The 17,631-nt window shown below is 62.7% G+C and overlaps 1 protein-coding gene across 1 annotated transcript; it reads left to right on the forward strand.

The window, feature by feature from the left end:
• Positions 1-892: 892 nt before the first annotated feature.
• On the forward strand, positions 893-17,155 carry ADORA2A (adenosine A2a receptor). The gene is made up of 3 exons (XM_062182551.1): positions 893-979; positions 8,920-9,518; positions 15,494-17,155. The coding sequence occupies exons 2-3, from the start codon at positions 9,196-9,198 to the stop codon at positions 16,398-16,400; spliced, it is 1,230 nt and encodes a 409-aa protein (XP_062038535.1). The 5' UTR covers positions 893-979; positions 8,920-9,195; the 3' UTR covers positions 16,401-17,155.
• Positions 17,156-17,631: the final 476 nt, after the last annotated feature.

Consider the following 17,631-nt stretch of genomic DNA (forward strand, 5'->3'; position numbering starts at 1 on the left):
GGAAGCAGAGGGGGGAATTCCCAGACCAAGGGTTTGAGATCCCCGGGTAGTGCGCGGTGCTCAGGGGACTCCCACTTGGTGTCAGGACCCCACCAGGACTGTGAGGACGCGGGGCGCGCGGGGAGAGGCACAGGGGGCCCTGGAAGTTGGGGCCGGCTGCCCGGGAGGCGTACTTGGAGCTGACAGCACCACCAGCCAGGGCAATGCTCAGGACCGGGGCTACAGAGCCTGGACCCGGCGGGACCTCGACCACCGACCGCGGTAAGGGCGCTGGACTTCACGTCTAACTGGGGAGCCATGGAGAGATGAGGAGGAGCGGGCCCCTGGGCACTGGGGAAGGGGTGACACGGGGCCACCGGCCTGGCCCAGCACTGGCGACGGCGGATGACCAGAGCGGCAGAGGCGGCCCTGGGGTCTCTCGGGGGAGAGGGAGTGCGGGGGTGGGGCCGGGGAGGAGGCTAGGGGAAGGAAAAGGGGTGGGCCCTGGAGGGAGGCGGCCCGGGACAGATGCGAGCCCGGGAGAGCCACGCTGCGGGGCTCTGGCGCGGCCCCGGCCCGTGGTGGCCTCCCCCTGCCTGGGCATCGCCTCGGGTCCCGCACTGGCCGCGGTCGGGGCGGGGCGGGGCAGGCGCAGCGCGGGTCTCGAAGCCGCCTGCAGGGGGCGCCCGTGAGCGGCGCGGCCGGAGCCGGAGCCCCAGCGGCCGCCGAGACAGCGGGAGCCGGCGGGAGAGCCGCAGGTCAGCGCGGGGAGCGGGGCCGGGGCCCCGGGGGTCCCGGACGGCGCGGGCCCGTCGGAGGCTGCTGGCCAAGAGGGCGGCACGGCTCGGGGCGCCCCGCCGCGCAGACGCTCTCTGTGGCCCCCAAGCGAGTGCCCGGGTGCGGGGTCCGAGCCCGCCCAGGCAGCCCCGGCACAGGAGCCGCCCCGGCGCGGTCGGGGCCGGAGTGCGGACCGTCTGAGCGCCCCGGATGGGCCCGGAAGGTGCGCGGCGCTGGGCTGAGAGGGAAGGGGCGCGCGAGTGCGAGGAGGGCGCGGGGCCGGCGTCTGCACCGCGGGGAGCGGCCGTCGGGCCGGCCCGCTCCGTGCGCTCGCTCCGCTGCACCTTCCGGGCGCGGCCCCGGTCTACAGGTGGCCGGGCTGGAGCTGTGGCCGAGGCATCCCGAGCGCCCCAGACGCGGCGGGGCTGGACCGCGGGCCGAGCGGGCAGGTTCGCCCTGGGGGCGGTGGGGAGCAGTGGTGGCGGGAACCAGCCTTAGGGGACCCGGGAGGACGGGCGGGCGCGGGCGCGCGCTCAGGACCGGTCCTGGCCGTCCACCGGCTGCCCCGAGCGAGGTAGGAATGGCGGGAATGGTGCTGGCTCTCGAGGGATTTGGCGCAGCTCGGCCCAGGAGGGGCGGCGGGCCCGGCTGCGTTCCGGGCGTTCAGACTTGAGTTTCTCCGACTGCGCCATGGGAAGAAGGGGGTGACCGAGCGCTCCGCGGCGGGAACAGCTGGAGGAGCGGTCTCCCGTTTGCCCAGAACCGCGGCGGGAGAGAGCTGGGCCCCTGGAGGAGCAGGTGTTCTCCTGGCGCTTGGAGGAGGCTGAGGCCGGGCCCCTTCCGCCGAATCCCGTAGCCCCCTTGGCCTGGGGCTCAGGCCTGCCTCAGCGCTGGCTGGCTTTCCTGGTTCCCCGGGTCGTGCACCCTCCGCCAGTGTCCCCGTGCCCGGCCAGGGCTGCTCCTGGGTGTCCCCAGCCTGAGGACCGTGGTGGAGAGCCCCGGGAGCACAGAGCTGCCTCTGCGACCAGTGGGGCTGGGGGCTGAGCCCCCATCTGAAGTCCCTTCAGGTCCGGGGCAGGGGCTCCTCACACGTGTGTCCCCTGCTGCGGCGTCAGCTCTGGCCTCCCAGAGCCTCTGAGGTCCCTCGGGCCAGTCCCAGCCCCTCCGAGCTGGCCGGGTGCTGGCCCAGGCCAGCCTCTGCTCGCTGCCTGGAGGTGGCCGAGGACAGCCCACACACATCTGGCAGGAGACGGGCTTTGGGCCAGAACTGAGCAGGCAGTGGTCGGCCTCCAGGGCCACCTGACGGGCCAGATTTCCGTGCCGAAAGCTGGACTCCCGTGAGGGCTGCCTGCGCCGTTCGCTGCTGCGGGCATGGCGATCCCCCTGGTGCGAGGGCTGAGACGTCAGGTCCTGGACCGAGCTGAAGCCGGGACCTGGAGGGAGGGCGGGGGGGTGGGTGCAGAGGAAGGTGAGCCCTGGAGGCGGTGTGGGCACAAGCGTGTGTCTCGGGGCGGCATGGCCTGCTAAGTTCAGGGTTGTGTGTCGGCTCGGGGCAGTGACCCGAGCCCCCAGTGCTGGATGAGCCGTGAGGCCTGTTGTCCGGTGGTGATGAGAGCAGAGTGGGGAGGGTGCGTGTGGTAGGGACGCCAGGGACAGCCGGCTGCACGCTCAGGTGCCGAGGTGATGAAATGGAGGTGCCCCGGAAGGGAGGGGCTGCCCCGAGGGACTTAGTGGGAGGTGGTGAGTGGTCAGGAGGTTGCGGGGAGCAGAGGGACTGCAGTGCTTAAGGGATGGGGTGGAGCTGGGGTGCAGAGGGGAGTCCCCAAGACTGCGCCCCTCCTGGGCAGAGCCTGGGGCTCCGGGTGGCAGGAGGGTTTAGTGGGAGACAGGCAGACAGCCTGGAAGACCTGAGTTCTGCTGGGGGCGGGGGGGGGAGTAGCTGTCCTTCACCCCAGGGAAGGCGGGACTTGGTCGTTCCCAGGCCCACCGCAGTCCTCTCTGCACGGGCTGTTTTCTTTGCTAAAACTTCTGTCTGCTTCTCTCCCTTTCCCCTCCTGGTCCCCCAAGTCTGGACCAAATGACCCCTTCTTACGAGAAGCCTCCAGGATTGCTTCTGGGCTCACACCCCTTCCATAAGACCGGCCTCTTTTTAAGATTTTATTTGAGGCAGAGTTGAGAGAGATGGCCCATCGCTGGTTTACTCCCCAGGTGGCAGCAATGGCTGGGGCTGGGCCAGGCTGAAGCCAGGAACCCGGAGCTGCTTCTAGGGTTCCTTTGTGGGTGCTAGGCCCAGGCACTGGGCCGTCCGCCGCTGCTTTCCCAGGCGCCTTAGCAGGGATCGGAGGTGAAGCAGCCAGGTCTGGAACCTGTGTTCCGTATGGGATGGCTGTGTCACGGGCGGCAGCTTAACCCAGCGCTGGCCCCAGGCCTGGCCCTTTTCAGAAGTTGCTGGGCAGGGGCAGGGGCAGGTGCTGTGGCTCCCCTGTGTGGATGCTGTCGCTGTGCTGGGGGCTGTCACTAGGGAGAAGCCTGAGCCCCACAGGGAGAGGCGAGGGGTGCCACTGGGTGTCTCAAGTCTCTGTAGCTGCAGGGGGCTTCGCCTCCGCCCCCCCCCCCCCAGTGGTCTCTGCAGGCCCTGAGCCCCAGGGGGAGGGGAGCCACTCAGTGGGTGGAGGAGCAATGGCAGGGCGCAGGGGGACTTTGGCCATATTCACCATCTCCCAGGGGCCCCAGCACTGGGTCCACATCGCTGCCCTCCGCGGGGTTCCTAGCCATGGCCCCTCAAGTGGCCAGCCTCCCACCAGGGTCTACGTGCTCAGGGTGCAACCCCACAGGTGTCACAGCTCCCAGCACCCGCACCCGTGGGAGATGCAGGTGCTGAGCCTACCACGTGACACTGTCTCGTGGGCTGTGCACGTGAGCAGCGGAGGCATGGGCAGGGCCTCAGGCCCACATCTCGAGGAATGTGTGATGGAGCAGGGTGGTCCCCATCTCAGCTGCTCCCCCGCTGGGCGGGCACCCGGCACCTCTGTGTGAGCTGGGGCCTCTCGGAGGGGGTTGGCGGGTGAAGGCGCCTTTGGGGGTGGTGAGCGGCCACATCGGGCAGGGAGTCTGGGGATACGGCCTTTCTGGAATCTGGCCTGGACACGTGGGGATGGGAGAGGCCTTTCTGGGCCCCCAGGGAGCCAAGGGACTGAGGTAGGAGCTGTGGCCCTAGAGGTGGAGGCTGCCCCGCCTGCCGGCCCAGCGCCTTGCCCACCAGCTGCAGGGTGCTGCCTCTGCACCCCGTTCCTGCCCACATCCTGCCCGAGGAGCTGACAGCAGCAGCCACACGGCTGCAGGTGAGAGGTGACGGGCACTGCGGGGCAAACTCTGGTGGTTGCTCAATGCCCGGCAGTGCCAGGAGGCACCTGCTTCGCTCTGACTGACGCCCTTGGAAGGGTCTGGGGGGGGGGGGGGTCCTGGCACCCTGGGCTCGTGGCGGAGTCGGCAGAGGCTTGTGGGGTGGGGACAGGGGCCCAGCTGTCCATCTTTGCTCGTTGCCCCTCGGCTGAACTCCACTAGGCAGAGGTGGGTGCTCTCGGTCTGCCTCTCGTCCCTTGGCCCCCACTCTCTGACCCTCCTGGTGAGGCCCTGTGAAAGCCCCTCAGTGCCGTCTCAGACCCCTGGCTGTCTCTCTACCTGCCCGAGGCCGGTCACATCTGCTGTGGCCTTTATGTCCATCCACTTTTCACTTCGGGATCTTGGAGTTCGTTCCTGGCCAGATTCTCCCGTGCTTGTTCTGTTTCTGCTAGTTCGTGCCTAAGTTCTCATTCTTGCTTTTGGATGTTATTCCTTTATCTTTGAAGTTCTTTGTCTTTAAAAATTGAGTTTTTACTTCTTGTTTGGAAGGCAGAGACAAGAGATTGGCTTTTCCATCCCGTTGGTTCACTCCCCAAATCCTGCGATAGCTGGAGCTAGGCCAGGGTGAAGCCGAGCCGGGATTCGGTCCGTGTCTCCTGTGTGGGAGGCAGAGGCCCAGGGCCCTGAGCCATCACCTGCTGCCCAGGGCGTGCAAAAGCAAGAAGCGGTATCAGGAGTGGAGCCAGCCCTCAAAAGCAGGGGCTCTGCTGTGAGATGGGCCTCCCCAGCCGCGTGCGTGTGCGAGATCTGCTTTATCTTGTGATAGAGACGGAGGAGCAAAGAGACTTCCCCTTCACGGGATCACTCCCCAAATGGCTGCGACAGCCGGGACTGTACCAGGCTGCAGCCAGGAGCTCCATCCTGGTCCCCCACGGGTGGCAGGGACTTAGATACTTGAGCCATCTTGCGCTGCTTCCCCAGGTTAGATCACCATCAGGGAGCCGGATCAGAAGCAGAGCAGCCCCGGCGGCACCGTGAAACGAGACGCTGCCCTCACAAGCGGAGGCCAACCTGGGCCGCCACGACACCGGTCACTGCCGTGCCGACTGCCTGCTCCTCCCCGGGCAGCGTTGCTAGATTCCCGTTATCTTCTCTTTTGGAGTGCACCAGTCTCCGTATTTGTGATCTCCTGCTCCTCTCTCATCATAGCCTTAACTTTCCTCCTGTGCGTTGTTGTGGTTTGCAGCTCATCTGGCCTGGGAGCTGGGGAGCACCTGCTCCTCAGGGGTCTCCTGGGCTCTTTCCTCCTTGAGACCCTCCCTCCCCCACATCGTGGGCACAGGGCCGGGCTGGGCTGAGCACAGGAGCAGGTGGCACGGAGCTCCCTGTGCACCAGCAGTTGGGGTGGTGGCCCGCAGAGTCGGTGCTTGGCAAACATTCACCCTAGGAGTTGTCACCGGAGGATCCTGAGGCCCGGACGCAGACCCCTCTGTCCAGCAGGCTCTGGGAGGTGCCAGTGCCAGGGCGTGTGTTCGGGGAGCCAGGAGTGAGCCAGGAGATGCGCAGGCTTTGATTAAGTGGAGTTTTAATTGAAGCGGCTGCAGGGTGGGGGTGAGCAGGCAGGCAGGCAGGCAGGCGCGGTGGTTTGGCGTCTGGACTGCTGGGAACCCTGTGGGGCGGCTCTGTGAGAGTCGGGTGCACCTTCGCAGCGTGTCTCTGGTGTTTGTAGGACAGTGCATGCCCTCTGCCCCATCCCAACAGGGGACAGTCACGGAGAAATATCACATTATTAATATTCAATTTCCCCTCCTTGCTAGCAACAGATGACTCAAGGATTAATTAGATGGCGGCAACAGCGAGGGATAGGAAATTGCCAGGCCGCGGCCCCGCCCCGGCCCCCTCCTTTCTGTGGCTCTGGGAGGCTTTGGGAGGGAGGGACGCCGGGAGGAGCCAGGCGGCCTCAGGAAGTCCTGCTGCTGCGTCCAGTGTGACTCCCCTCGCCCTGGGCTTGCTGACGGTCGTGCTGTGTGCCTTAGCGTCCTCAGCTGGAGCGGGGCACAGGCTACGATACAGGGCCCTGGTAGCCAGCGGACTGTGTAAGGCCCCAGTTCTTGTCAGTGACACATCAGTAGCTTGAAGTTGGCCAAAGTGTGAACATGGACACCTGGCTGAGGCCAGGGCAACCCAGGCATGGCCACTGGCCAGCCTGCAGTTGAGCACCTCCCGCCTCCAGGCCCCTCTCTCCGTCATCTGCATGGCTCAGGGCTGGGGAGTGGACTGGTTGGGCAGACAGGCCCTGGCACCGACCGTGGGCAGGAGGGTCAGTGCCACCAAGACTGCCAGCCGGCAAGGAGACGGCGTCAGTGTGTGGGGAGGATGCTGGTTCCAGTGTTGCTCAGCGGAAGGTGCTTCTTAGGGGAGACCCTAAGAACTGGGGGTACACAGGCACCTGTGGCTGCTGGGAGAGCTTTGCTGAACAGTGGTCTGGGTCAGGCCCTCGAAGGCCCATTCCACACTGGGCGTCCTAGGTGATGTGTCAGTCCAGCCCTGGGCACAGGTGCTGGTGGTGTGGGCCCCATCCGCGGAGCTCTCGGGCTAGGGAGCACTGCCCCCCTCCCCCCGGCAGAAGTGTTCCACCTTGTCAGCCCCTAGCAGGGCATCGGAGGATGGTCCTGGACAGTGTCACGCTGGATACTGATCCTGTCCCGACTATACTGCACAGGAGGCTGTGATGGCCTCCGGTGCAGACTCCCAGGGAACACTGGAGATGGGAGAGATGGCTCCTCCAGGGCTCACTGGGCCTGGGTGGTCCTGGCTGGACAGTGGCTGCCTGTTCCTGTTGTTGGTGCTGGGCCTGGGAGCCCACCCTGGGTGGGACGCAGACTGGGGCCAGCACCAGCTCTGGCCCCTGGTGATGCTGTTCTGGGCCGTAGGCACCCCATGCGTGTCTGAGGATGGCCCTAAGAACCTTGGAACGGCCTTGTCTGTGATGTGCTTCGCCCCTCCCTTAATGGACTTAATGGGACTCAGGCCTCTCTCTGCCGGGCCCTGGCCTTCTGTCAGGTGCCCCACTGCAAGCTTCCTAGTGGAGTGAGAGACTCCTCGGGTGCAGCTGCAGCCACGAACAACTTTACAGTTGGAAGGAAACTTGGGGTCCATCGATTTCAGCCCCCTTGTCACTTCCTGGGGAGCGGGTAGGGGCAGCCTGGCCCCGTCAATGGGACCAGGAACTAGGAGTGACCTCCCGAGGTCACCAGTCCTGCTAAACTCACCTGGGGCCGCTGCAAGGCTGTCTCGGCCCTGTGCCCCCAGGGAGGCGATGGCCAGGCTCGAGGGGAGCCCTGGGAATCGGGGCTGGGCTCAGGCCTGCCGGGGAGACCGAGCTTGCTGGTTTTGAGGGGTATCACTAACGCTTCATGTTTTTAAGATATCTTGGCACTGGGGGAGTCCTTTCTTTTTTATTTATTTATTTTTAATTTTTGACAGGCAGAGTGGACAGTGAGAGAGAGAGAGGCAGAGAGAAAGGTCTTCCTTTGCCGTTGGTTCACCCTCCAATGGCCGCTGTCACCGGCGCACCGCGCTGATCCAAAGGCAGGAGCCAGGTGCTTCTCCTGGTCTCCCATGGGGTGCAGGGCCCAAGGACTTGGGCCATCCTCCACTGCACTCCCAGGCCATAGCAGAGAGCTGGACTGGAAGAGGGGCAACCGGGACAGAATCTGGCGCCCCAACCAGGACTAGAACCTGGTATGCTGGCGCCGCAAAGCAGAGGATTAGCCTGTTGAGCCACGGCGCCGGCTGGGGGAGTCCTTTCACACCTGTTATTTCCTTCTCATAGGATCATGGGTGAAAGGCAGGATGGCCCCCAGGGGTCATCTGGGTCCAACCTCTTCACGGTACCAGTGGGTAACCAAGGGCCAGAAAGGAAGAAGCGTTCTTGCCCGAGGTCCCCCAGCTCTGAGCACCTGCTTTCTGCGGGGTACCAGACCTGTCAGTCACTCCCCGTGTCAGCCAGGCAGGGGAGCAGGTGGGGAAGAGGGCGTGGGAGGAGGAGGAGGGAAGTAGCTCCAGCGCCTGCCCCGCCCAGAGGCGGGGACACCAGGAGGCAGCGGGTTCAGGTTTGTGGTTGCTCTGCTGCTGCAGTGGAGACGGGCTGGTGGCTCCCCGGGGCTCTCCAGGTCAGAGCCCCAGGGTCCAGGCAGCTGCCGTCCCTCAGGTGGGCACTTCCTTCCTGGGGACGGAGCGGGCCAAGGCTGGCTGAGAGGCTAGCCTCACAAGAGAAGGCGGCTGAGAGTGGGAGGTCCTGAGAGGTGAGGGGGCTTTTCCTGGAGGGAGGGAGTCGGCACTGTGGGGCCGATGGTGACTTCGGGGATCCTGGAGACTGGCTGGGCTGCCCCAGGAGCTTTGGGAAGCTGAGCGTGGGGAGCCGACTGGAGTGACTAAACTGAGATCTGTTTCCCCGAGAAAAACCAAGAGCCTGGCACTGGGTGGAAGGGGCGATGACCAAGGGTCTTGCTGAGGGGTGAGAGGGTCGTGGCAGCGCCCGGACGAGGCTCTGCTCACGGTCCCCCCAGGCCCTCCCTGAGAGGGGTCTGGCAAGGTCTTAGCAGGGTGGGGAGTGACCTTTCTGGGCCGCTGTCCTCTGCAGTAGGGGCCAGAACTCCAACTCTCCTGCCTCCTGGCAGACTGGGCAGGGCACGGGGTCGTCCTCGGCCGGACGCCAGGCCTGCAGGTGGGGTGGGACCAGAAGCAGGTGCTTCTTCAAGGTCCTGGGGTGGCGGTGAGGGGCTGGGACTGCTGCTCACCAGGGCTCTCCCTCTGCAGGTGCCTTGGGACGCTGAAGCTGAGCTGGCCATGACGCTGCTGCCGGCGCCCCTGCCGAGGGCCTGGTCTGGGGAGACTGGCCGGCATCCAGGAGAGCCGCCCCGACAGCGATGCTCTTGACTCTCCTGTGAGGAAGGGGCTCGGGGGCCTGGGCCCCTGTACCTGGGCTGGGCTGGCCAGGAGCTGGGTGGGCAGACAGCTGGGCTGCAGCTATGGACCGTGAGCTGGCCCGGCCCGCGTCCCCGCTGAGCCTGCCTGTCCGCAGCCGTGCCCACCATGGGCTCCTTGGTGTACATCACGGTGGAGCTGGCCATCGCCGTGCTGGCTGTGTTGGGCAACGTGCTGGTGTGCTGGGCTGTGTGGCTCAACAGCAACCTGCAGAATGTCACCAACTACTTTGTGGTGTCGCTGGCGGCAGCCGACATCGCCGTGGGTGTGCTTGCCATCCCCTTCGCCATCACCATCAGCACCGGGTTCTGCGCCGCCTGCCACGGCTGCCTCTTCATTGCCTGCTTCGTCCTGGTCCTCACACAGAGCTCCATCTTCAGCCTGCTGGCCATCGCCATTGACCGCTACATCGCCATCCGCATCCCGCTGCGGTGAGCTGGGGCCTGGGGCCGGGGTGGACACTCACGCGCAGCTGCGTGGGGCCAGGATGAGCCCAAGGCCAGGGTCTGGTCTGCAGAAGTGCAGGCAGGGCGCTGGGGCTCCGTCTGGAGCTGCCCAGGACTGAACGGCCCCTTGGGCACAGTGCACCCTGGTCCTCCTGAGCTCTAGGCTGCATGGCTGAGGCCACCCACATTTGCAGAGGGTGGCCTGGGCCTAGGCATCATGTGAGGGAGGCATACAGGGCCCGGTGACCTGTGTATGACCCATGGGGACATCTGGGCATCATTCATGCACTAGCAAAACTCCCTGCGTGATGCTGGAGTGGGTGGAACCACAGGCTCTCGGAGCTAGAGGCCTGCCCCCAGCGCCTCGGTCAGCCTCAGAAGGGCACATTAGGAAAGTGACCCCGAGAGGGGAAGTGACGTGGCTGGACGCCACAGTGAGTCACTGGGACCTACATGAAGATTCTCATGTTCCCCAGGTCACCCAGGACGCAGGCTGCATGCTCAGGGACTGGCTGTGGGAGGGGGTTTTACCGTGGATTGTGTAAATGAAAACTCTCCTGGAGGCAGAGCTTCCTTAGAGGGGAAGCTAGAACGTCTGCCCCTCCCCTGGGGACCTGGGGGCCCCTGGGCAGCTGCAGATCCTGAGAGGGGAAATCAACCAGATAGTGGGAGTGCTCGCCAATGGAGGGAGCCCCATTGGAGGGGCTGTGGGCGCCTTGGCCGGGAGGAGGACCAGGCTCGAGGAGCAGTGCAAACAGTGTCAGACCCAAGGGGCCCCTTCTGGGTGGGAAAATGAAGTTCAGAGAGCCACAGCAGTTTTGTCAGGGCCACAGAAGGTGGTAGCCGAGCCAAGGCGAGGTCTGGGAAGGAATGTGGCCTGACACCCACTGTGTCTTCAGTCTTTGGGGGAACAGCCTTGGGTGGCCCCAGGCTCCCAGAGGCTGTTCCAGGTACCCATGCCTGCCACCAGGGCCTCATGGGGGAAGGAGACATCCACAGCCGGCTGCCCTGTCGGATGCTCTGCGTCTCGGGAGAGCCTGGAGCCCTCAGTAATGAGCAGGGGCCGAGACAGCTGTCTGTCTCCCCAGACTGTGCCTAGGGACAACCTTGGCCCCCTCTGCCCCCACCCCTTGCTCCCTGGCAGAACAGGGTCCAGTGCCAGCTCTGAGTGCCAGGGGGGTCTATCTGTGGGTCCCGGGCCGGCCAGAGAGCAGATGTCTGGAGGCCACCTCGGGCCTGGCTGGGCCCATGCACTCGTGGCAACACTGAGGAAGCAGGGGCCTGGCTGCTGCCTCTCTGATTCAAAGGCAGCACCGTGCTAGGCTGAGACTGGGCTGCTGTCCTAAGTGGATGGACCTCAGCTTTTTTTTTTTTTTTTTTTTTTTGGCAGGGGAGGGAGGTAGGGCGGGCAGTCTCTCCCTTTCCTTGTTTTCTAAGTTGAGAGAACGAATCCCTGATGCAGAATGGGATGCGCTGCGTGGCCATGGAGGGTCAGCTGTCCCCTCAAGGCCCACCTCCTCATCTGGAGAGCTCAGAACTGGTGTGAGCACCCTTGAGGAGGGCAGCAGAGTGGGGATTCAGTTCTTTCTTTCTTTCTTGGTGCCCTGGGCCTGACCCCTCACACACACCCCCTCCCCCACCCGGCCTGCACATCTGAATCCCGTGACCTCCTGCTGGGCTGATGACGTTCCTGTCCCCACCGGCAGAGTGGTCGGAGGCTGAAGGGTGTGCGAGCAGTGTCCTCATCCTCACAGCGCGGCACTGTGGCTGGGCGACGTGATGACCCTCCTGAGTGTCTCCCTGCGTGGGTGGATTCCCGGCCCTCGGGTCTCCTCCCTTTTCTGGGCACCCAGAGGTGGCCGTGTGGGGGCTCCTGAGAATGAGCGGAGATGTGGAAGAACTCGGAGGCTCTGGCTGGCTGACTCCCTCACAGCTCGGAGCCCGGCCTCCCTCTTCTCCACTGGGAAAGGCCCACCCTGAGAGATGCCTTAGAGGCCCTAGCCCTAGGCCGGCACTACCCACCGGTGCTTTGGGGATTCAACTTCCGAACAATCAGTGCAGGGATTTAGAACAATCAAGTGCAGGGAACCTGCTGGGCTGGGGCAGGGCTTCCCGGAGGGAGCCAGGCCAGAGCTGAGGCTGGGAATCCCAGGGCTAGAGCCAGACTTCTACCGGGGACTTTTGTACCACGCCCTCCTGTCTCTCACACTGGTCTCCGCTGGTGCCAAGGACGGAGGTCCTTTGTGGTGACCTGCACTGACTTCGAGGGGCGCGCTGGGCAGGATCTTGGTGGCATGTGGTTAGGGGCAGCGGCCCTGAGGAAGGAGTGAGCCTGTGGGCACTGAGCCAAGGAGAGGTGGCTGGGCTGCCGGTGACAGAGGGACTGGGCAGACAGGGAAGGTGTGAGGAGTTAGGTTTTCCTTGTGGGTCACCAACTCCTCTGGAAGACTTAGAAAAGCTGCAGCCTCTCCTCAGAGAAACAAAACCCTACCTAGCATCATGGGTATAAAATGATACTTTTAAAAGGTTGTGGAAAAATGAATTTAAAAACATATTTATTTGAAAGGCAGAGTTGTAGAGGCAAGGTCTTCCATCCATCGGGTCACTCCCCAGGTGGCCGCAACAGCTGTGCCACTCTGAAGCCAGGAGCTTCTGCCGGGTCTCCCACGTGGGTGCAGGGGCCCAAGGACTTGGGCCATCTTCTACTGCTTTCCCAGGCCATAGCAAGTGGAGCAGCTGGGACTCAAACCAGTGCCCAGATGGGATGCCGGCACTGCAGGTGGCGGCTTTACCCACTATGCCACAGCACCAGCCCTGGGAAAATGAATTTAAAAGATAATTTTAGGGGCTGGTGTTGAAGATTAAGCTGCGACTTGGCTTGTGACCTTGGCATCCCATATCGGAGTGCCGGTTTGAGTCCCAGCATCTCCACTTATAATCCAGCTCCCTGCTATGGCCTGGGAAAGCAATGGGTGATAGCCCAAGTGCTTGGGCCCCTGCACCCACGTGAGAGACTCAGAAGGACTTTCCAGCTTCTGGCTTCAGCCAGGCCCAGCCTTGGCTGTTGTAGACTTTTGGGAAGTGAACCAGTGAATGGAAGACTTCTCTCTCTACCCTGCCTCTTTCTCTTTTGCTCTCCCTTTTAAATATTTTTTTGAAAATATATTTTGATGGGCTGGTGCCGCGACTCACTTGGCTAATTCTCCGCCTGCAGCACCGGCACCCCAGGTTCTAGTCCTGGTTGCTCCTCTTCCAGGCCAGCTCTCTGCTGTGGCCCAGGAAGGCAGTGGAGGATGGCCCAAGTGCTTGGGCCCTACACCCACATGGGAGACCAGGAGGAAGCACCTGGCTCCTGGCTTCGGATCAGCGTGGTGGCCATTTGGGGGGTGGTGAACCAATGGAAAGGAAGACCTTTCTGTCTCTCTCTCTGTCTAAATCTGCCTGTCAAAAATATATATATATATAGATATAGATGCAAAATTTAAATCCATGCATAGTTTTTTTATAATATGAATTTTCCACAAATTTTTTGATGATGCATTATATGCATGGATTTCAAAATGTTTTGCACCAAAATAAACATCTTTTAATTCAATTTCCATGAGCTTTTTGAATTACTCTCATTCTTGGACCATAGGATGAGTTCTGAATATGAGAGGAGTTTTTTTAGGAAGGGTGGTCCAGGGCCTGTGACCTGCTGGTGCAGGGATGGGGCTCGGGGGGCTCTGGCACCCATGTGCTGTGACACCTCTCAGCTCCATGGAACCAGATGCAGTGCTCGAATGGCCTACCTCCGGCGTCCAGGAGGCCAGGGTGAAACTGTGTGACACACAGCCCAGGCCTCGGGCTGCCCCATCTCCCTGGGCCCCCGGATCTAGAGCTCTCAGCCTCAGGAGGTTTCTTTTGAAAATCAAAATTAATCTGTTTGATATTTCTTAATATATATATGTGTGTGTGTGTGCTACAACACTGAGAAGGCCGACAGTGACAGCTGCCCCCGTGCTCCCGGGAGGAAGGCCGGGTTGGGACTCCTGTCAGGGACATCCCTGCGCATCTGGACCAGTGCTTTTCAGGGATGTTTTGTTCCTGTCCCGACAAGGGGCTTTCCTTGTAGTATAAGGTTCCCCCTCATGGGCTCCCTTCTCAGCAGAAGTCAACAACTGGATGACCCAGGGGCCTCCACGCTGTGTTCCCAGAACCCGGCAGCCGGGCTCTGCGTCCCGGCTCACCAGTCCGCTAAGTCCCTATGAAGCCGCGCTCTCCTGCGGCAGCCCCACCTCTCCGGCTGCTGCAGCGGAGCTAAGTCCACCAGGAAGCCGGCCCCTCTGCGGCAGCCCCACCTCTCCCACCCACAGCGCCGCTGAGGAGCTCTTGCCAGGCTCTGCCCCCTGCAGTCTCCACGCCCGATTCTTTGATGGGGCAGTGCCCCCCCCGGTCCGGGGTTCTCGGTCCCATTGTCACAAAGGAGGCTTAGCCAAAGTGAGAGAACGCTCCTGTTCACAGAAGTGCGCCAGGGCCACTGCCCAGGGAAGAACAGTCTCTTAGGAAAGTGTCAGACTTCCTGCAGTCCCACTGAGGAACGGCGTGAGGTACTATTTGTAGAGTGCCCGAACAGTGCCTGGCTCAGGGCACTGCTGTGGCGGGGTATCAGGTGGAGGGGGGGCCGCCTGCAGCATCACACGGGAGCCAGGACAGGGCTTGGCACAGACAAGTAAGCCCAGGCCCCTCCTCCTCCTGAGGCCCCTGCCTGCATAGTGTCTGGATTCAGAGTTGACACTCACCATGGCCTGAGTTGCCTCTGGGTTCCATGGAATGCCCACATCAATTCCATTCCTCTCCTTGAGCCTTAGTGTCCCCATCTGTAAAAAACCACCAGAAGTTTGTTTTTTCTTTGAATTAACAAAATTTAAACCCTGGGAGACTTTACCTGGAAAATCGGCTTCCCAGCCTCTCTGAGGCCTGGCAGCCCTGGGCACACACTCTGCATAGCGGCTAAGACAGGGAAAGCGCCTGTCAGCCTGGCTCATGTGTTGCCGCCCATGGGCTACGTCACTTCTGTAGATGTGGCACATTCTGGAGTTAACTGTGTTTGATCCATAGCACCTACTGTAGTCCCTGGCGCAGAGGACGCAGGAGAGCCTCTCTGAGACGGCATCTACCCTGGATGTGAAGGGCGGGACCTGCTTCCACAGCTGGAGGCAAAGGCTGGTCGGGACTGCTTTCCTAAACCGGGGAGACATTCTTCTCTCTGTTGCTAAGGCTCTGCCGCTTCTCTGGGGCTGAGGTCTGCTTCCTGGCTGGCAGATCAAGCCATGCTCCATGTTGGAGACTGGGGACCGGCGGCCTTGACTTCTCATCTGGTCTCAGGGGCCCTGAGTGCACGTGGCAGATCACTTTCCCTTCTGGATCGGTGTCGAGGCTGCCACCTGGTTACTAAGACACCATCCTCCCATTTCTCTGAGAGGGCCGGGGTGGGTTGGAGGCGGGGAGACGGTTTCTTATTTGGCTGGAGGCCTCCATCCCTCCTGTATCCCCCTGTGCAGTCTCTCCTTGGGGACTCCCAAGGCCTTGGAGACCCCCAAGTCGGGTGGGAAGAAATAGCCTGGAGTACAAAGCTCTGATCTGGCTGGTTCTGCCCCCAGTCCAACTCGCACCCGCTGAGGGGAAGCCTGTTGTAGCATCAGCCAGATTAACCAACAGGGAGGCGAGATTTCTTCTCTTCCCCCTCAAACTCATTGATTCCCTCATCACAGACCAAATCTTAGGACCACTGCGAAGACTAACAGTCACCTGACCATTTGTACAGTGGCGTCTGTCTCCAGGACGCCTCCCGCCTCCCAGCAATCAGACTGAAGCAGAAACTCTAGGGCCTTCCAGCCAGGACACAGGGCACCGGGTGCCCCTCTGGGCCGTGCCTGTCCTGGTTTCTCAGACCTCTGATGCTGGTATCCTCTCCCTAGGTACAATGGCTTGGTGACTGGCACACGGGCCAAAGGCATCATTGCCATCTGCTGGGTGCTGTCATTTGCCATCGGCCTGACGCCCATGCTGGGCTGGAACAACTGTGGCCAGCCGCGGGAGGGCCGCAACCACTCGCAGGGCTGCGGGGCGGGCCAGGTGGCCTGCCTCTTTGAGGACGTGGTCCCCATGAACTACATGGTGTACTACAACTTCTTCGCCTGCGTGCTGCTGCCCCTGCTGCTCATGCTGGGCATCTACCTGCGCATCTTCCTGGCTGCCCGGCGCCAGCTGAAGCAGATGGAGAGCCAGCCCCTGCCGGGGGAGCGCACCCGGTCCACGCTGCAGAAGGAGGTGCACGCCGCCAAGTCGCTGGCCATCATCGTGGGGCTCTTTGCCCTCTGCTGGCTGCCCCTGCACATCATCAACTGCTTCACCCTCTTCTGCCCCGAGTGCAGCCACGCCCCTCTCTGGCTCATGTACCTGGCCATTGTCCTCTCCCACAGCAATTCGGTCGTGAACCCCTTCATCTACGCCTACCGGATCCGTGAGTTCCGCCAGACCTTCCGCAAGATCATCCGCAGCCACGTCCTGCGGCGGCAGGACCCCTTCAAGGCGGGCGGCACCAGCGCACGGGCCCTGGCCGCTCACGGCAGTGACGGGGAGCACGTCAGCCTTCGACTGAACGGCCACCCGCCGGGGCTGTGGGCCAACGGCAGCGCCCCCCATCCTCAACGGCGGCCCAACGGCTATGCCCTGGGGCTGGTGAGCACAGGAAGCGTCCGAGCTTCCCACAGGGACCTGAGCCTCCCAGACGTGGAGCTCCTCGGCCAGGAGCACAAGGGCGTGTGCCTGGAGTCCCCTGGCCTCGAGGACCCCCTGGCCCAGGATGGAGCAGGAGTGTCCTGAGTGTCCCCAGGAAGGGGATCTCGATCTTCCTGCTTGGCTGGACCAGTCACACGGGGGACGAGAAGCACGGGCGAGCCAGGAGACGCTGCAGCTGGCTGGCTCCCCCCCACCCCCGGACTGAGGAGGGCGCCCCGGCTGGAGCAGCATGAGGCCAGCAGGGAGGGTGCTGGGCCTGAGGAAGCAGGCGTCCTGTGCCGCGAGGCCCCCGTGCCAGGCTAGGGCCAAAGCACCAGCAGCACCTTCTCTGGGCAGGGCCCAGCCAGCCCCTCCCCCCGGGTCTGGAAGCCACAGGTGTCCGCAGAGCCCTGCCCTGGTCCTGAAGCTGGGGAGTAGCTCCAGCAGCTCCCCTTCCCCAGCACACCCCCCACTCTCCCCAGACTTTGCTAGGGTGTCAGAGCTGCTGGCCTGGAGGTGGTATTTGCCTATTTTTTTTTTCCAAGAGAAAATGTAAGTGTGAGGAAATCCCTTTTATTTTATTCCCGTCCTCTCCCCGGCTGCTGGGTCTGCTGGTCCTGCTGCTATCTTGGAACAGGGAACCTCAGGCAGCTCCCTCCCTGCCCCCGGCCACCCCGAGCTGCCACACACTTCAGTCCCAGGGCCACCTCTTGGGGTGACAGAGCTGGGAAGGAGGACAGGGAGTTATAGCAGGAGCACAGCTAAGGGCAGGTGCCTGGGTCACTCGGAGCTGTCCAGCTAGCAGCCCTGGCTGGCTGCCTTTCCTCTAAAGGGATTGTTGTTTTGTCAGATAAAATAAAAATGAGCCACATTGTGTTTTAAGCTTGTCCAGTGAGGACGGTGTGTGAGTTCCTCTCCCTGCTCCATAGCCAGGCCTGGTGCACAGGGGTGTATGTGTGTGTGAACTCCGTGTGAGAGAGCGTGTGTGTGTATGTGTGTGTGGTCAGGACACCGCCTGCCCGGGCTCCCATCCTCGGAGGGGACAGGCTGCCTGCCTGTGCCGCAATCCACATGCCCGTGGGAGGCGTCTCCAGGGGATGAGGAGGAGGGAAACCTTCTGCCTGCAGCTCCCGACCAGAGTTGGTGTGGGGCCACTCCCCAGCCCGCTACCTTTCCAGCATCTGGAGCCGACATCTTGCTAGGTTATCTTCTCAGCGCCGAGCTGCTCGCCCCACCCCCAGCTGCCAGGCCACAGAGGTATCTGCAAACAGATCTAGGCTGGGGCTAAACTGCCTTCTAAGTCACTCCTCCCAGAAACCTGCAGGGAACGGCTTTT

Source organism: Lepus europaeus, chromosome 23, assembly GCF_033115175.1.
Source record: "Lepus europaeus isolate LE1 chromosome 23, mLepTim1.pri, whole genome shotgun sequence".
Taxonomy (NCBI): domain Eukaryota; kingdom Metazoa; phylum Chordata; class Mammalia; order Lagomorpha; family Leporidae; genus Lepus; species Lepus europaeus.